We start from the raw sequence: 21,341 nt of genomic DNA, 5'->3' as shown, positions 1-21,341 counted from the left end.
TTCAAAAAATGCTTGTATATATATATTCCTAATAAAATAATATTTTTCTGAAAACTATACTGACTTCCTTTTTCATTTAATTTTTAAAATACAGATATGTATACACATTCAATATAATCCTATGTTTATTATTATTATTTTAAAGCACTGTATGGTTATGACATTTCTGGTAGAAAATGACTAATTCTATTTAATAAAATTAAAATATACGGTATTTAAACTATTCATTTGGGTATTTTTCCGTTCATATCACAATGGTTTACCGGAAATTCTGATTTTCAAAATTACAGTTCTCATTCAGTGAAAAATGCAAAACTGAAAAGTAAATTCAACAAAATAAAAGATTTTTGTGCTATGTTTTAAGGTATCATGATAAATTTACCTAATTTTATCGTATTTACTACCATGGTAATAAATTGTTTTTAGGCCATGTTCTAAGGTATGAAGTTTCCTTAGTTTAGTGGTATTTACCATTAATTTTTTCTCTTATACATTATTTATATACATTTTTATTTACATAGATATATACATTTTTTTTAATGCAATTTCTAAAACTGAGGGCCTAAATTCACCCCAGTTGGATCCTGATCCTCATTCCTAAGATACCACAAAATTTTTTCACATTTACAAAATTTTATCGCATATTATAAAACCATATTTTAGTGTTATTTTCAGCAAAATCATTACAAAAGCGTTTCAGGGTAATTACCATGCTTTTTAGTATTCCCATAGAGTCAGAAACACGGCAAATTTTACTATATTCTATTACTTTTGACCATACTTTTTCATTCTCGATAGTGAATATTACAAACTTACTTTTCTGCTAAAAGTAGCTTAAAGTCGATGTTTTGTATGTTGTCATTATTTTTTATTTATTTTTTTCTTATTTTATCACTAGTTAGTTTAATTTTATGTTATGATGAAAAGCGTCCGCATTTTATGTCTTCTCTTAAATAGATATTTACGCAAATTTTATGTTACGCAAAATTTAATTTTCACCTTGCCAGTTTCTATTAAACAAATATGTGTATTAAAATGTGGTTAACATATATTTTATATTATTTTATCTTATATCAACCTGATTATGTTTATCCAATTTTTTCACTCATTTCTTATATGTTAACACAGAATCTGATCTTGTTTCAATTGGCTAATTCGTGTTAAATAACTGTTTCAGTATCTGTACTATATAGTATTAATCTATAGTATATAAATATCCTTTCCTCATTCGATATGAATTTCATACTGAAACAATTGTTATCAACCTGATTATATTCATCATTTGCAGACCGACTTCTCTCTCACTGCGCATGCGCTAAAGCAGAATGTGCTTCCTAATTAATTGTACTAAGTACTTGTTACTTCTATCACGTTCTGACTGACCAAATGATATTATTTTGCAACACATCTGCGTTACACACAAAATTGAATTGATCCGCTAAAATCTAGTTAATTTATAATATTTTAATATTTTTCTTCAACTAATAGCACGTCCCTTCGTTTAACGTAATTTTAATAATCACCCGAAATAAAAATGATTTAAAATTACTTTTCTCTTAAAATAAAAGCATAAAATAAGTGTTATACTTTAACCTCTCAAACGAAGCAGAATCAGACTCATTCTATCGAAAGGAGAAAAAAAACTTATTTTTCTGCGATATTTGTTACCGGTGCAATGGATATTTAAAACTAAATATTTTCTAATTAAAAAAAGGTTTTAAAACCATTTGTAATATGACAATCAATGAGCCTACATTGTAAAAAATTTGATGCAAAGTTGCGATTATTTTTGTTGTTGAGTCGTACAAATTACATTTTTAAGTAGAGAACAATAGCTATCACGCAAAAAAATTATTTAAAAGTGACAAAATAATAATTTTTTGAAAGAATTAGTGCGAACATATTACTAAAAATGCCCTTTTTTATATAAAAAAATGTTTTGTCTATAAAGTCATTAAATTGATTCTAATGCTCATAAAAATATGTGTAGTCAGTATACAAGCAAACAAAAAATATGTAAATGAAACTATAACAGTGAGAAAGTGTATAAAATATATGACTACATGAACTGTAAAAAATGTTAATTTATTACAACATCAAAAATGTTGCCAACGAAACACCAATGTTTTTTACGGTGTAGTTTTTAGTTTCCCCTCCTTTTCTAATTGTTTGCAATTGAGATTGAGGTCAATTGAATCTAATTGGGATTGAGTACAATTACTAATATTGAGTGCAATTACATATTCAAAAAAAAATATTGTAACTGATTGGTTTTACTTTTATTTTGTTTAACCATCTTTTAATTTATTTTTTTATTAATAAACCTAAAATTGTTTTCTTTCTAAATCCTTATTTACGTAGACAATTTTTTGTTTTTCAATTAATTGTTGATACTTATGAAGCCTAGCAAAAAAATCCAATTTTTGAAATGAATCCTTGTGCTCTACAAGTCTTTTTTTTTTTTTTTTTTTTAACATTCACTCCATACTATTTCAAATTAAATTATGCATCTCTATTTAACCAGTTTTTGATATAAACTTACAATACCGGAAAAATAAGCTCACAACAGACTGTAACATCATAACCGGAAGGAAAAAATTACGACGATACAGAAAAACTCTGACATAAATACTTAAAAATTTATGAGTATTACGATAAAAAAAGAAGGACAGGTAATAAAAAATGTTTCAAAAGAACAAAAGAAAAGATACATAGCGCAGCCCGAAACTCCCATGTAAGTCGCATTTATTCTGGAGATTTCCGTTTCCTATAAACGGGATTTGCTATTGGACTCGATTTTAAATCTCCGCAGGGAAATTCCCGCCAAATAGCATTTTCCAAAATCCCCAAAAATTTAATAGTCTGCGTGGAGATAACGAATTTCATTACCTCTCCAACCGAAATGATAGCGGGCTCACTCCGAACAACAGTTTCTTATTCCCTCGATTTTTCCCCCCTCTCTATCTTTTTTTTTTAAGTATAAAAAAACACCCCATCTATTTCTTGTGCAGCCCCTATCTCCCTTCACCCTTGGCTCCACGAAGGTGATTTGAATTCAGATAGGGGGTGTATACAAATTCTGGTCTTAAATCCGTGGAAATTTGATTTAATTTTATCAGTCGATGAACCACGGGTGAAAGTTTCGAGGAAAAATTTTTTAAGCTTTATGTGAGGAAAAAGGTATTGTGTTGGACGTGATAATATTTTAAGCTTGTTATTCAATTTTACGAATAATATTTCTTTATCCGTTGAAATGAAACTCGTTTTTAAAAATGGATTTTTCTAGAACTTGAAAGCGCATGAAATATTTTACATTTTAAAAGTGTATGGTAATTTCTTTTTTCTGAAAAAAACTAAGAAAAAATTAAATTAATTGTTTAAAGTTAAAACCATTTTGTTTTTTGTTATAAAATTTACAATTTTTAAACGGCATCGTTACCACATTTTGATAAAAATAATAAAAACGCATAAAAGTGTATAAGTATCTGGAAGAATTCAAAAACAAATTTCGTTAAACATTTAAATTTGATATGACTTCCAAAATCCTAAAATAAAGCTTCATAATTTCAAAAAAAAAAAAAAAGAAAAAAGAAAATATATATATATATATATATATATATATATATATATATATATATATATATATATATATATATATATATATATATATATATATATATATATATATATATATATATATATATATATATATATATATATATATATATATATATATATATATATATATATATATATATATATATATATATATATATATATATTATATATATATCCTCCAAACTAAACTTCTACTAAATTCTATTTATAACTATTATGTCAATCCGGTTTTGGGCTTTTTAAACTAATCTAAACTTTTAAATTGAATGAATTCTTTGTTTAAAAATTAATCTTTTTATTCGGAAAATTGTTTTGAAATTTTTCAAACAAGTAATTTCTTTTAAGTAAGTTCAAAAATTAAAGTTTAGATTCTTAAATTAATCTAATGTTTAATTCAGCTCTAATTTAAATTATTCGAGTTATAAATTAAATTTATTTAGAGGAACAAAAATTTCCAGTTATAAATTTATCCTTAAAATTTGTCTGAAATTAATTGTAAAAAATTTAACTTTTAAGCTATTTTTAGAATTGATGGTTAAATTTTACGAAATTCTTATCAAATACGAAAAAAAAATTTTGCCAATAAAAGTCCATTAGTTTGAATTTCAATAATAACAAATTTAAAAAAAAGATACGGTAAAAGTGTGTATTTATTTCAGAATTCATTTTCTTAATTGAATAGTATAAAAAATAAATTATAAAAAGCATGTAATTATGTAACGAAATTTATTAAACATATAAATTTAAATGAAATTTCAAAATATATAAAATGAAATGTCAGATAAACTTATTAAAATAAAACAGAAATCATATAAAATTTAATACTATCGATTTCTTTAATAAATTATACCATACAGTATACTTTGTAGAATTTTTAAATTAATCTAACATTTTAATTTAAAATAATCTCCTTATTTTAAAATCATTGTCTAAACAAATCTTAAAACATCATTTCCTTTTTTTAAATTTTTTAATCAAATAGAATTTTGGATTTTAACTAATGAAAAATCCTTAAATATGAGCTTTAAAAACAATAATAAGAGTAAGAAGGAAGGAAAAATTATACAATAAAAAAAGATGATTAAAATTTTTTAATTGTTCTATAATTTTCAATTGTAAAATAATACTGTATTGTCAATTCTTAATCGCACCCCTTACATAAAAAGAAATATAACCATTTATCAAAAGTTCAATTGGCGAAATAAAAACTAATGACAATAATACTCGATTACTCATATTGATTATTTTCATGTTTAATATTTTAATATTTAATTATAAACATCATAAACAAGTGCCAACGAAATTACCACATTGAGTTTAAATTTAATGTTTTGCGTCAAGTTTCTTTCGGTTTTACAAAATAAAAAAATAATAATAATAATAAATTAGTAAATAAAGAAGAACGCTATTTTCCCCTTGAATAAACTCAGTGTTCAACTAGCGCCATCTAGTAAATAAATTCGTAACTTTCTTCTATTCTGCTATTAGTACGTGAAAAGCAATACTTCAAATTTCATAACGTTTGAGCGAGCATAGGTATTAATATTTAAATTTTCAAAGTTACAGTTAACAATTTATTCTCGATTTTACAATTGTTTGAAATTGCTGGCATAGCACCTAAATCAATAAGTTCCAACTAAGAAATACTTCCGATATTTCTGGAATATTAATTTAAGAAGAAAAAAGACTGCGTATTGTAAAGGTATTTGATATCAGAATAATTAATTTCCCTTAATAAATTATTAAAAAAGCTTATTTAAAGATAAAGAGGCACTGCTTGCTTTTGTTCATTTGTATGTAACATTGAATTTGAAATCAAGGTCAAGGTCACACTAGCTTTTTAGACTTAACCTCCAATGGAATTCCTGAACATTGTCTTAATTTAACAAAAGAAAATATATAAATATATATGAATCATAGACGAGCGTAAACAATAATAATTGTTAGATATTTTTTTAGCTTTAACTAAAATATTTAAAAAAATCTGCTAAACGTTTTACAATTACATGCGTTTAACGTTACATTTGATACAACGTTTACACAATTTATATTCTCTTAGGCAAAAAAATTAACAATTTATCGTTTTTAAAATAGTTGAATTTGTTCATTTGATTTAACAATTTTGTCACACATTTTTGAGTTAACATTCAAAATAATCATTTAAATAAAATCATTCAGCTCTGCACATTTTGTAAGCACAATACTGGAGATCAACTTTTTATTTAACTTTTTCAACCGATGAGAAATTTTTACACAATCCTACGTAATATTTATAGAGGCGTCATAGATACAGGAAAAAGTTATGACTTGAAAATAGAGATTTTTGAAAATAAGTACGAATCAAATATTTTTCGACCCTAAAATTTAAAAGCATGACTAGGTCGCAGCCCACAGTGCTAAATAATCTTATATCGATAAATACATATATATATATATATATATATATATATATATATATATATATATATATATATATATATATATATATATATATATATATATATATATATATATATATATATATATATATATATATATATATATATATATATATATATATATATATATATATATATATATAATTTTTTTTTTTTTTTTTTTTTTTTTTGTTACCGAAACAAAACGGTAAAACAATATTTTGTGTGAGTATCAATACTTTTTTTTAAGTCGGCTAAGGAAATATTACTATAAATTTCCTATTAATGAAATATATAATGAAAACACTTCTTATATAAGTAATAACATGAAATATTTAATTACATTTTATGTCATATCATGTGTAAGCGTAAATGCGTAATACTTTGCTACGAAATAAATAAACTTTTCTTTAAAGAATAATTTTTTTTTGTTTTCTTTGACAGAATAGATATATGAACAATTAAGTATGTCCCTCACCCAAAAAACTTCATGAGAAAATTTATCATCAAAAAATATTAAGCTTTACTTTTATTATAATTAACAAAATGGAATTAGCAAGTTTAATGCACATGCAGTCTAATATAAATACTAAATGAATTCTTACTTTTTTTGGCACTAGAATCACTACCGTTGTGTTGTCCGTTGCATACACCCAGACCAGCCGATGATACAACGGGAGGAACAAGACCGCCAGTGGCTGCTGCAGCAGCGGCAGCAGCCGCTGACAGTCCCGCGGGTGATGTTCCGTGAGGAACGCCCGCCGCGGTCAGGTGAGAAGCCCCGGTATGATACCAGGGCCAGGGCTGGCCGCCGTTAAGCATTCTTAACTTATCGTAAACCAGCTCGGCGCCCGGCACCGTCAGCTGATGTTGATGGTGTTGTTGTTGTTGCTCTTTTTGAGCAGCTAGGTTACGGAGCACCCTGTTGATTGACGACACCTAAAAAACAATAAAAAACAGCTCAACTTCGGTTGACAATGTAAAGGACAAATTTAGCGTGCCTTCGAAAATATAACTATTATATTCATGTAATCATTTGAATAGAAATATTTGCAACAAAGAATTTTCATCAGCATATTAGAAATGAACTTATACGAAAAGCATAATTTACACTTTAATCAAAAGAAATAATGATCGAATCTACAATAAATGAAGAAAAAAAACATTTTTAACACTAAAAAGAAATATGCCATCTTATTTTCTTAACGATTTATCTGAATTCGAATTTGTTCACTCCCCCCCCCCTTCTCAGGCTCTTTCTTCCATTAAAATTTCTTCAAATATTTGATCTCAAAGCGAGTCCTTCAATATTTTCCGTTGTTATGACGACTATTCATTTTCGAAACCAACTCAAAATTAGTATCTGTAGTAGGTCACATGTTAAAACGGTTAAAATAGTTAACTACTTTCTCATCAACGCAACAACAGTCCGAGGTGGGCCTTGTCCTTCTAAAGAGCATTACTTCATACAGATCGCTTTCCACTTAATGAGTTCCACTTCCATTTAAAAATTTGCTTTCCAAATCTATTAGTGTAAAGCAAATCAATTTTCTCAAAAAAGTTTACAGAAAAAAGGAAGAAAAAGGAAAGGAAAATTTAAAACTTAAAGTTTTGTAACTATAACGATTTCGGGGAATTTAGTTAAGGTTTATTTTAATGCTATTTTCATGCCTTTAGTAACTTGATACGTCTAGCTGTTAAATATATTTTTATTCATTTTTTGATTGCTATTAAAAAAATTTATGTTCTATCACCGTAAATGTTATTTAACAACAGTGCGGAAAACTAACCCCAAAAATGTTTTATAATTTTAAATACTAATTTATTTTAATGTCCTAAGTTAACTGGAAAAAAAAGAGTTATAAAAAATACTTAAAGGAAAATATAACTGTATTATAATAGAGCAATAGAATAAAAATATCATTTTTGAAGTTAAGCTTTAAATCTGCTCAAATAAATAAAAAAGTAAACAATAATTTTTATTAATTTCAAATTGATGACAGATAAATATATTTGGATCTTCATTATTTATTAAGAATCATGTTATCTGATTTGTTTCTCCAATAAAAATAGTCAGTGTAAAAATTTGATACAATTTAACGAGATAGCCGATCATATGTGGAAATTTATGGAAATTTAGATTTGTTCAAAAAAACTTGCACAAAGCAAGCTTGTTGTTTAACAATTTCCTGCTTTTTCTAAGTCAGATGAAAAAAATACAAGAATGTGGAGACATTTCTTAATGGTTGCTTAGTTATAAAATAAAATTTAAAAAAATACTTCATTTTTACAAAAATTTTATGTCAGTTTAATTTTTTCCTGAACTTTTATACAGATGTTCTCTTGTCTTCTGAGTTTAAAATCTATAGTTTTGAGGTTTTTCATTTAAAAGGAAAGGCTAATCATAATAAATTTGTAATTTATCTCGATTAAAAATTTTGCAACTTTTTACAGCACTGTGAGATCTAAAACCTGATTTATATTTAAAAATAAATAAAAGACGGATAATTTTTGTTTTTATTCCAGACAAATGAATAAATAAATTAATAAAAGAAACGAAAAGCTAGAATAAGTTTCTACCGTGATATCTTGAATTCAATAGGAAAATTGTTTTTAAGGTAAAGAATAAATAATTAATCAGCGTTTTTACCCATTTTTGTCGTGTCACAAAAAGCGGTCTGTATATGAAAAATACCTCAGTAAAAAAAAGTAGTACGCAGTTTTTATGCAAATTTATATCTATTTGTTACCAAGTATTTCAACTTTAAACAAAGCACTGTGCTTTGACTTAGATCCATGTAAAAGTACTTATAATATTAATGCTTTATGTTAAACAGAACTATCTTGTTTTTACAAAATAAATCCAAAAAATTAAACAATGGGGCTACCACTTCTTCTTTTCCTCTTCTTTTTTTTTTTTTTTTAAAGTTAAGTCCTTTAAAATAACGCTAAGTATAAATGTGGTAATATTTTTTCCCAGAAATTTCAAAAGTATATACGCTTCTTCGTTATTATTATTATTATTATTTGAAAAATGTAAACAAATGTATTATAATTGCATCACAATATTTTAATATTTATCTGTATTTTGTTCATAAGCAAGTTGCGTGACGCGAAACTCTTCGCCTTATTGCATGAACTTGTACAAATACTGCATCAAGCTGAAGGATTTAGAAGCTGTCATAATATGCAACTTCTTTTATTTAATTAACTTTTATTTTAAGTAAATTCATTCTGCTATAGCGATCTCAAACATTTGGTTGCATATTTACCAAGATGGCAAATACTGATGATGTAATCTTTTATATTTGTTCATTTGTCTGTTTGACAGGAAAATGAAAATATCCCTTTGAAGTGATCTGTAAACATATCTCGTATCGAATACAGGAGTGTTAAGAAGAATGTATCAGTGACTTAAGTCTCTTAATATTGATTATTTACATGATACACTCTTAGCATCATACATATTATTCAGGTCATTTATTTAACAATGATATTAGCCGACGTCACAATGATTAATCAAATTTTAAATTTTAATGCAAGACATAAAGTTGCTATGAATATAGAAACATTCAGTAGGTAGCCTTCACTAAATCGCGCGTACACTGTTAGAATTTTCATTCTGAATTTATGATAAAATTACTGGCAGCAATCTGTACCTGCGATTAATCTTAAAATTTACGGTCAGTAGCATTTTTTGTTTCAATTATTTATTAACATCGTCATTTATTTAATGAAGATTTTTACCAGTGTAAAAATCATTTATCAAATGTTTTATATTAATGTAAACGTTGCTTTGGACGAAAAAAAAAAGAAAAACCATTATATTTAGTAGTCTCTAATGTTCTTTAATTGCTAGCTTTATTAATTTTATTTATTTTATTAATTTTATTTATTTTATTAATTTTATTTATTTTATTAATTTTATTTACTTCATTAATTTTACTTTATTTTATTTATTTATTTATTTCCCATCGTGATTAGAGCTCCGACCATGAAGTTCGTACATCGTTAAGGTAATGGAAGTCAGATATAGTGATAGAAGTAATTCTCCTCTTAATATCGCATCTGAACCTACAGTATTCCCTTTTACAATTCAGCACTGAAACTGAACTTAAGAGAGATTTTTTTTTTCCACTTAAAAGAAGTAACCTTGATTGTTTTCAAAAGATTGCATGCGAGCAAAACACCAATAAAAGCAAGCATGATTTTTTGTTGATATTTTTAAAACGTTTTAATTTATTACAATTATTACGATACAATTTATTTATTTCAGTTATTGTTTTTTATTATTTATTTACAATGACCATCTATGCAATGCATGTTTAAATAATTCTTTTTATTTACTTATTTTTTATTTTCTTAACATCTGACAAAAGCGATTTAATATAGGGCTACTCTACTAAAATTATTGCAAGACCTTCTTTTAAAATTTGTTAAAGGCTTTCAGAAGAAAAGAAAAAAAGGTAGGGAGAAAAATAAACATTTTATTCTAAACATTCCAGAAGAAAAAATGAATTTGAAATGGCAATTTTGTGAATCAATAGCTTAAAATATGGAAGAAAAAAAACTTTTAACCTATTATTGATTTGCATCATGCATTTTATGCATAGAAGTTCTTACGAACTGCCAAGTTTTTACGAACTTTTTTTAGTGGAATTAAAAAGCATAATTTTTGCAGAAATTTACAAAAAATAACGACAATGATATAATAAAATTTATATCGTAGAAATAATGAAACCCGTGTTTTTATTAATACTTTTCTCAATAGGGCATTACGTAGAGTTAAAAATGTAATCTCTGTTTAATTTATTCTTAGCTTTAAAAAATTAAATTTAGTGACAACGGAATATTCGAATTGGATCAATGAGGAACACCAGCGTTGAATATAATCATGGTCACTGAATGCAATTGTCAGTCTTCCCCAAACTTCTATGCTTTACTGTGAAAAGAGCTGCATGTAGGTGGTGCGGCACAATTTATCGCTTCAGTAACTCCAATAGGCCAACCCCTGTTACTGGTAATGAAAAGAAAACAAATTCTTTTTAAGTTCTCCATCAACACCCGGCATCAGTTTCTTTTTTTATTTGCGCACACCCCATGAGAGGAGAGAAAAGTACCTTTATTGATAAAGTTGTGCGCGGGACCCACCGGGGCGTCAAACGGGACCGACATCGGGTCCCTGTGGAGACATCACGCTGGGGTGAAGCCCCTGCAAAGTGACCGTCACAATCAGCTGACAAGACGAGAATAAAGATTTCTTGACGTGAAATCTGACAGCTTCAGTTGCTCCAAAGTTTCAGAGAGAAAAAATGAATGACAGGGGTATAAAAGGTAGCGGAATTTTAAACAGCTGAAGTTTTATTCAAATTTTTTATTCTAGAATAATAATGCTGCTTTAGTTAGACAAGTTAATTTGTAGTGTTTAATATTTTTTAAAAAAATTTTAAGTTAGAATAATTATATTCCATTAATTTTTTTAGGCAAATCAACATAACTGATTTTGACTATTTTTCCCCTTTGTTATTTTTATTTGGGACGACACTGTAAAAAATTCCGGTAAAAAATACCAGCACTCAGGATGCTTGCTCCTTTTACCGTGAAAAGCATTCTTATCGGAACAAAAATTCTGATATAGTGTAATTTTTACAGTAATAATTACCGTAAATCACTGACACCCACTAATTAAAAAAAAATACAACAAAAATTACGGTATAATATGTTACAGTAAAAATAAAGTTACTGTAAAAGGGATTTTACGAATGATACCACCAAAGTGCTTTATATCGTAATTTGATCAAGAATTTTTTTACAGTGTACCCTTATAATGATATCGTTTTATACAAGTTGTACACTTCCTTAATAAATAAATAAGTAAAAATGGTGCCATTGAGGAATTTAAAAGTAATAAATACTTTGAAATAATTTTTAAGTAATTCTCTAATATTCTTAAAACTGTTCGAGCTCCTTCTTCCCGCTCTCACTACGAATCAAAGCCCTTTACTCCACTGCAGTGCTTGCGTAATGTTTGCGCGCCCACTTTCCCAATTTTCTCCTTTTTTTTATTGTTTTCGATTTTACTTTTTTTTACGTTAAAAAAATATATTTTCTAAAAAATTATCCTCCTTCATATTCAATAAAAGTATATTTCAAAAATTAAAGACATAAGAATCTAACACAATGTTCAAATTGCCCTTATAGTTTTTTTTATTTATTTTACGATCCCGAAAAAAAGTGAAAAGAATTATACGCAATTTCTCCTATTTAGGGTTTTCTAGAAAATAACTTTAACAAAGCCTTATTCAATCAAATATATTTTTTGAATACAAAATATATTTTAATCTTTATGAAAAAACTGTCCATTTTAAAATATTCCATTCACTCTATTAGAAAGCTCAACTTTTATCACACTGACCATAGAATCATTTGCTCTTAGTACTGGTTAAGGTATTTAATAATAAATAATTTTAGTACTTAAAATAAAGGCAATTAATATTTGAAGAGCTTAAAGTCTTGTGATTTTAGCAACCACAGAAGGGGCAAAACTGTTTCTTTCATTTCTTGTTTGTGCCCACAGATTCTGAGAAGTTTCCCAATTAAAGGTTGTTTTTAACATAATTTTTTACAGATGTGTTTTAAGTGGTGCATACAAGCCAAAATTTACCCTTTAATTCTTTTAATTTTGCATGTATTTTCCCTTTCTCTAGATTGGCTTTATAGGGCGTTGTGGATGCTTGAACTTATGACCTATCTTAGACAAAGTGAGAAATGAATCAGAAAAATAACCTTAATGAGGAGAGTTATTTTTTCTTTCTTTTTTTTTTTTTTTTTAAATGAAATGGAGTTAAATATTATTTTCCATTCTTGCATCTCATTCTCCTGTTTGTAAAAAAAAAATTAGTAATAATTTTAAATTGTGCCATCAAAATCTATTGTTAAGGAATTTAATAAATTTTAGTTTGTTAGAAATCGATATCAGAGCGTAAATTTTTTGCGCTATTTAAATTTTACGTAAGTATATTTTTGGTTGTTTTTGATTTCTCCCCCCTCCCTTCTCAGCAAAAATAAGAAGATATTAAAACCCTTTCTATGTTTACATAAGAAACTCGCGACCCCCCCCCCCCAAGTTCTTTGCTTAAACATTGACTTTTACTGTAGTAATCTACTTTGCGTGAAACGAAATGTATATTTTAATTCATTTCTTAAAATTTTGAATATAGAATATTTTTTAGGAATAATTTGTATTTTTATTTTATGTTCGAAACTGTTGACCTCTAAAACTCTTCGATGAAATTCTTTCCTAATATTTTCTACCAAATTCGACTTTTATAAATTTGAAATTTTTATACATATTTTTTGCTTTCCCCTTTTTCATTTTAAGAAAGTTTGAAAATAAGGTGATTTTAATGTCTTACGAAGCATTGCTGATACCCCTATTCCCACCTATTCAGCAAAAATAAACAAATTATCAAAACCCCTATCTCTATTAGACTCTCACGTAATATTGGAACGGCCCCTTTGAAAGTATGTTCATAATTTGAATTTGAATTATACTTTACGAAGGCTGTAACACTAGACTATCAATTCACCGTAACGCCGGCTATGTAGCAATGCCATAAAAGTGTAATTTCCTATTATTAATATTAATTTAAATATTAATAGAGAGATTATTAATAGAAAGATTTAAAAAAAAGCTGATAACAAGCAAGTCATTACAAAGAAAATTAATTCATGGTGTTAAGAAAATGTTTTTTGCTATTCAGACATATTCAATTGAAATAGCAAAGGCGCCTGGAAATTTTGTCTTCAGGCTGTGCCACGTTGTTGCTGACACTGTTGGTTATTTCGAAAACATTGTTTTATGTTTTCACTAGTGAGCAAGGCGAAAAGGCATTGTCGAAATTTATTACTAATTTTGTCATTTTGCGAAAATAAATTACATCGTTTTTGGAGTAGAACGCAGCAAATTTAGAGGAAAGATGCCTGAATCGTACCATTTTTCATATTTGAATTTTCATCAGTCACAGATCACTGACAATTGCATTTGAAATATTTCATTGATAAAATGCAGTCCTTCAGATGCATATAATTTTTTTTTTTTTGTAATAATATTTGTGTAGTAAGTTAGGAAAATTAATTTTTTCCGCAGTGTCTGAATGTGGTATGGTTTAGGAAACCTGATGCCAAATTCGTACCAACTTCTTTCTAACTCGTACCACTTTCAAAAATATTGTGCATTTGTAAGTGAATAAGTAGACCATGTGTAATCCAAAACAATAGTTTAATAGTATAATAAGAATTGTGATTTTACATTTTTAAACTATTGTAAATGTAGTAATTAATAAAATGTTAAGGGGACATGAAGTTTTGGGCTACGAAGTTCAAGTGTGACTTTATGAGCTGTCTTCCAGACTTCGTAATCAACTTTATTTGTTAATTTACTTTTTTTGGTCTTAGAAATTGGAAAATCGGTTCGGTTGAAACCTTCAACGTGGTAGATCGATCTATCAAATCACATTACAATCTAAAAATTGCTAGATCACTTCGTGGCTTATCACTTGGCTTATCGAGAAAAATTATCACTTATATGTTTTAGAAGATAATTGCATAAATCGTATCTTCAATAAATCACCTCCAATTTCTGAAGAAAGCATCATATCGAGAGCGTTCTGGTGGATAAATTACGGAGCTTTTTTTTCTCATGATCCCTTCAGAGGAATCAACTTGTTGTAAACAGTATTGTGCATTTTTAATTAAATTAACCGGTTTCACAGGATATCAATGCAGTTTTTGAACCTTACAGTACTTAAGAAACACAGTGACATTACAGACTTTTGAACATTACTGAATTACAGTAAAGTACAGATTATTAAGTATTTACATTTCTTGTTGCTTTCTTTTTTTATTTTAAATCATCTTTCAAATCGTCGATCATTTTTAGGACACTCGATATTTAGAATAAAGTTAGAAATTGGATAACTAATTAAAAGAAAATGTTCAGAGTTAATTTGAAAAAAAATATTTTAGAATGTTTAGAAATGTTTCTACTTCCCCTAAAATTGTTCTATTCAAAAGCTTGGAAGATAAAATAACTTCATGTTATTATAGATGACGGTTACATGTTCTTCATTCCAAAAATCTAAGTATTTTTAAAAATGTATTCAACTAGTTTGTCCAATTAACTCATCAATTTTGTATGAATTTAAAAAAAAAAGTACCCTGGAGAATTTTAGTTAATTTCATAGCTATAATAACAATAATTATAACAATGATACTAAACATTTAAAATAATTGACTTACGCTAGGTATATTATCATTATTGCAGACCCCTTCCGACAGTAACCTATCTCTGATCTCCCAAGCAAATATAGATGGACACTCTCTCTTGTAATCGGCGATTTTGGCGACCACATGAGGTGTAGCCACCCGGGGTTTACTACCCCCGATCGCTCTGGGTTTGATCGAGCCTGTCTCGTAATATCGGCCAAGGATCTTGGAGACGCAGCCATTGGAAACCTGGAGAATTCGAGATATATCACAAGGTCGAGCGCCACTATGCGCCAGTTCCACAATCTTTTGACGTGTGGAATCTGGCAGTGGCCGACCGTTTACATACACGCCGCCCAGCTGGTTGATGCCACTGTGGCCTGCAAAAGAATAAAAAATATTCAAAATATCTCTAATTGAAAAATTACTAAACGTATAATATTTAAACAATGCAAACAGCTTGTAAACAATTAAAATTGCAAAGCAGATTAAATATTGTGTCGAATTAAAGAGAAATCTGGATTGTGTCAAATATTTAATAGATCGATTGAACATTAAAAGATAATGATGCAACATTAAATGCAATTGAACTCGATTATCTGATCTCATCAGTTACCCAAGTCACCTGAAGGCACAAGATTAAAACAAGTTAATGGATGGCTATAGTCTAAGATTAACGTAAAACTTTAGAGGTTAAAAAATTTTTCTTATTAGATTCAAAACCAGTAAACAACAGTATATAAATAGAAATATTTATCAAGTACAGCTTTGGTTGAAGCGATGGCAACCAAATTCACCGGGTTGGAAAATTCACAACCTATTCCGTTATTGCAAAGTAAAAAAAAAAAAAAAAAAAAAAAAAAAAAAAAAAAAGTACTACCAAGTCTGTTATTAAAAGGATTTGTTCATCCTTATTACATTTAAATTATGATATAGTTTGTTTCTATGCTGATTAACTATTAATTAAAAGTATTAAAAACTGATTATATTTTTAAAATAGTACCGATATAATGGTGGTCGTAAAGTGATGCCACCAAATGTGTATTGAATAAATGCCCGAATTCCTCCCATAACTCTTAATTTAACAAGATGCCAGAATTCTTTGCCCCATAATAACCATACACTTGAAGCACTATAATGATTTCATTGAGTCAAGTACTAATAATATTCAAGTTAAAATACTTAAAAAGTACTCGTAGACTCAAAACTATTTATAGACTCAAATGCACTACTATCTGGACAGACCTACCTGAATTTATTTTCTTCATCATCGTTATTAAAATAACACATCGAAGATAATGAATAAATAAAATCCCTTTATCAGTCAACCCATTATCAAAAAAATCAACTTTTTGATGATCATTACGTTATTTTCCTCTTCATCGTATATTTTTAATGCTTTATCATTAATTTAAAAGTAACATTTAAAAGTAGCATTACTGTTTTTTTTTCTCCACACTGAGTGTTTCTTTCATTTTAAAGAAACGTACAATAGTAACACAGAAAATAAATTGTATAAAAGAATGTTTAATTATAAAGTTATCAAAAGAATTACTATTTCCATTTAAGCAATTTTTTCTTTACTTGGGGAAGAGGGGAATTTTGTATGGTTTGATCTTTACGAATACTACCGCTATGAAAAAAGCATTGATTTCTTAGTTCATTACTTTGAATAAATTCGAACTTTAATAATTTATACATAAAAAAAAAAGGAATATAGCACTATATATAATTATTAAGTTTCGCAGAATAAAAGTAAAGACATGCGCTTATAAACTCTGCAGATTGATTGAATGATAATACCCATGGTCCATACGTCAACGTTTTTGGAGTTTTTGATTGATGATGTACCATTTGAGATGGGAGTGTAAAAAAATAAAAATAAATAAAAGTAGGGACACGTCAATTATATTTCCTTCTTGTTCTGCATCTTAGATAAGATATGAGTTCACGCTCCAAGCGTTGTAAACAACATTTAGTTTCTACAGAATCGTTTATTTTCTATACTCTGCAACCAACTTACATTTTCACCTGAGATTTACTGAATCATTTACAATATCAAGGCCCTAATATTGTGCTAGCCGATGGACCTTGATATTGCTTCAAGAGGTCCTAATCTACACACCTTCGGCAACTGTTTCAGAGTTAATCAGATAGGTTTCAAAACAGATTAAATTAGTTTTTAAAAACTTGATGTAATTGCATAGTCGTTATTATAAGTAAATACAGTTAGTGTAAATTATTTTATTCCAATGCTGCTAATGTAAAGATTGTTGCCAATGTGAAATCTTCGTTATTGAATACATAAATAAAATCTTTCGCATGACATAGTTTGATACAGCACAAATAATATCTACAGCCTTTAATTTTCTTTAAATGCATGATTGTAAGAAGACATTTGAAAATGAATCAGTCTGGCTGTAAGAATTTAAGCTTTTTTGTGTATAATTATTACGAGCTAACTTAATTTTTTATAGCTTTTAGTTGTTACAACTAAGTTTGCTAAGTTGTAAGTAAGAAATGTCGATTATATTCTTGGAAAAAATTTAGTTTAAAAAAAATGCTTTAATAATGACATATGCTGTAATTTCCTATTGAAACGCCTTACTTAATTTTTTAATAAACATTGCGATGGAAATTAACTAAACAAGCCATATACGTAGTTAGATTTTTATATTTTGTTTAGTTGATTTTCCTCACGAATTCATATTCATCTTGTCTGAGATACTTTCATTTATTATTAAATTATTTTATGATAACTTATTAAAGTAAGGTAAAGTTTAGATAGGCTGATAGGCTGAACGCATACAGGCATTAACTACAAAGAAATATATTTTTCACAATTATCATTTACTTTATAAATTCAGATAATTTAAAATGCTTTTGTTATTACGATTTTATCCCATATGTATATTTTGTGTTATTACATGTAAACGGCATTCGAAGGGAGGAAAAAAAAAAAACACTCTACACTGTTAGAAATTTCTCGGAAAAAATTATAAAATATCATTTTACTTAATTGTTATTTTACCATATTCAAACAAAACAGTCAAATAACCATAAATAAAATGTCATTCAAACTGCTAACTGTGCGAAAAATCGTTTATTAACTGTTTTTACCTAATATGGTTTAAAAGCCAGAATTTTACTGGAACCGAATTGGCTAACCTAACCTAATAAAGCCACTTTGTTCCTTGCTGCTGGGTGCATATAGTTGAGAGGGCTAATCTGTCAATCTCATGACCGACAAAACGGGGGTTTGAATCCCAGCGGTGACACCACAATAATTCTTCCATTCCATTCTTCAACACATAAAGAGTTTCCTGTGTCTTGCATTTCCCAATTTGCAACCCTGAACTATTAGAATACCATATTCTCATTCACGCATAGGTGGCAGCACCGTAAAGCTGCTAAACTATGTTCAGTTAATTTCCTTTTTTATGGTTTTTTAACCATACTAGCTGTAAGCGGTTTCAAAACCGTAAAGGAAAAAAAAAATGTTCTTCACCTTAAACTTTACTATTAATTGAATGGACAGACTGCTGCAGACTATTTTACCATAATTTTAGAATAAAAATTCTAACAGTGTATTAATTATTTTTCATTTGTAATTTGGAAAATTTATAGATCTTAAAGGCTAAATTTATTTGCAAACTATGAAATAGAAATGTACATTAAAATTCCCCTCTAAAGGGCGGTTCAAATATTGTGTAAGTAAATAAGGGGGTTTGTGGTGTGATTAATTATGATTTTATCAGGTATGAGCAAGGCTTACGTAAGGACATAGTGTAGGAACAATGCTTTCGTGAGACACTAAATTCCCTTTATCAGAAAAATCCCTAGTAAATTGCAAAAATAAGTAAAATTAATATATATATATATATATATATATATATATATATATATATATATATATATATATATATATATATATATATATATATATGTTTTGAAAAAATTTATGCATACACGTAAGGAGTTTCACCTAGCTTATTTTTACTGACAATAGAGTGCTAAAGAGGGTGGTTCAAAACCATCAGACATATGCTTATGTAATATTTGAACAGCCCCTAAAAAACTAAAAATTAAAAGATTTTCCTTGAAAAAAATTTTTAAGTCTACCGTTGTAAGATTTGCAAAAAAAAATTATAAAAAATGGGATTTGTTTGAAAATTTAAAAGGAAATAATGTCTACCTTTATGGGGCATCGTCGTGTAGGCTCCAAAGGCTGCAGCACCTCCTCCTGGCCGACCTACAAGTGGCCACTCCAGTGAGGTGCCCAGGATAAACAGCTCTTATGACTAGGGTTTTGAAACCTGCGAAAAAATAACACTTTTAGACTATCTCTTTATTTTTTAATTTTTCCCAAACAACTAATAATCATTTTAAAAAAAGTTAAAAATTTACAGATTAAATTAATAAAATAATATAAGACCAAAAAAAAAAAAAAACGTAATGATTTACAAAATTTTAAGTGAGTTGACTACTTAAGGCAGGATAAGATTCTTTAAACAAATATAATTCAAAAGCACTATGAAATGTAACTTTCCCATCCGTTACTTTTACTTTTTACTATATAATCTTTGCAATTAGTTGCTTTAGTTGTTGTTGTGCATTGGGGGGAAAACTGTTTGTTTTTTAAGTCTTTTATATAAATAGTTGCTGACTTGATTGCAAGTGTAGTGTAATTGTTATGCAATTTTTAAGACACCGCCGATTCTAAATGATTCCTAATTGCTATCCCTCCTACCCTTTTCCATTGGTGTAATTAAAATTCGTAAATACAGTGATTTTAAAATTTTCCTAATTTCACACTCGCAGAAAACTCTTACTTTTGACGATTCAGCAATCCTTGAGCTATATGTCCTTACTTTTGAAAATCATTTTGTCACGAAATCACGTGAACTGTGAAATGCAAACTCTCAAATGTATTAAATAGTTTCTTCAATTGGAAACCTCATCGCAGTGCATTATGAAAGAATATACCTCGGAGGAATGATGTCACTAAAATAAAAACTGGATGATCGAAACTAGAATGACGAAATATTTCTGTACTTTAGACGAAATATTTCTGTACTTTTGACAAAATTTGCCTTTTCGAAGAAGTGATGACAGTTATTTTGCCACTTTGATGAAATGTTCGCTCTTAGCATGTTCCTGGAAACGGTTTCGTCAAAAACTAAGAAAGTTTCTTGTAATTTGAGTATCCATTTTTCACAGTGCAAAGTTTTTCAAAACGGAGCATCAGGGTTGGTGATGTTACAAGAACCGTTCAAAAATGACCTATTAACATCCCGCTTTATACATATTTTATAACAATTTGAAGGAAGGTCAACGGGTTATAAAGGAGAAAAAGTGTTGCATAATAAAATCACAGTGAACTGATTTTATGTATGATACTGAAAAAAGTTTCTTTAGGGTATCTATAGAGTAAAATGATTAGGAAGGATAGGACTCAAGGTAAGTTACGGTTTGAAATTTCAATGTTACTTTTAACCATTATGCAGATTTGATAATACTCGGAAAGGTGTTGCTTACAAAATATTTTTCAGATGTTGTTAGAGATTACCCTTAGATTTGAGTTCTTCAGATTAGAGTTTGGTTAATTCTATCAAAGCAGCAGAAGTCGTATTCAGTCACATTAGAAGTGCGGTTGGTCTGAATTTATTTACAGGGACTCTAAACAAAAACGTATTTAAAAGTATTTTAAGTATTTAAAAGTATTAAAAGTATTTTATTAAGAACAAAAACCTGCATGTAAATGGTACAAGACCATGATGTGGATATTTTGATCACCAGTAAAAGTAGAATAAAATAGGTAAAGTAAATAAATTATATGAAGGTAAATAAACTATATGAAGGTAAATAAACTATATTAAAGTGAATAAATTATAATAACATTTATTACTGCATGAGTTGAAATTAATTTTAATAAATATCATTGATAACGAATCCCCATATACCACTGAATTTCTAATCTTTTACTCTCGTACTGCGTAGTTTAGGGTGATATACGTATATCTAGAGCAAAATTAAACA

The 21,341-nt window shown here is 27.8% G+C and overlaps 1 protein-coding gene across 4 annotated transcripts in view; it reads right to left on the bottom strand.

Annotated features, from left to right (window-relative positions):
* LOC107441893 (paired box protein Pax-6) overlaps window positions 1-21,341 on the bottom strand; it is a 94,250-nt gene that overhangs the window by 26,142 nt on the left and 46,767 nt on the right. For all 4 annotated transcript variants that reach the window (XM_043042665.3, XM_043042667.3, XM_043042666.3 and 1 more), the window contains exons 2-4: window positions 19,498-19,618; window positions 15,336-15,682; window positions 6,641-6,974 (exon numbers count right to left, since the gene is read on the bottom strand). In XM_043042665.3, the coding sequence (XP_042898599.1) occupies window positions 6,641-6,974; window positions 15,336-15,682; window positions 19,498-19,510 (694 nt within the window). In that variant the 5' untranslated portion in view covers window positions 19,511-19,618. The remainder of the gene's footprint in view (window positions 1-6,640; window positions 6,975-15,335; window positions 15,683-19,497; window positions 19,619-21,341) is intronic.

This window comes from Parasteatoda tepidariorum, chromosome 2, assembly GCF_982258835.1.
Source record: "Parasteatoda tepidariorum strain Cologne lab strain chromosome 2, Ptep-v5.0, whole genome shotgun sequence".
NCBI classification, from domain to species: Eukaryota; Metazoa; Arthropoda; class Arachnida; order Araneae; family Theridiidae; genus Parasteatoda; species Parasteatoda tepidariorum.
Note: the sequence above shows the minus strand (reverse complement) of the source record. Positions and strands in the feature narration are given on the sequence as shown.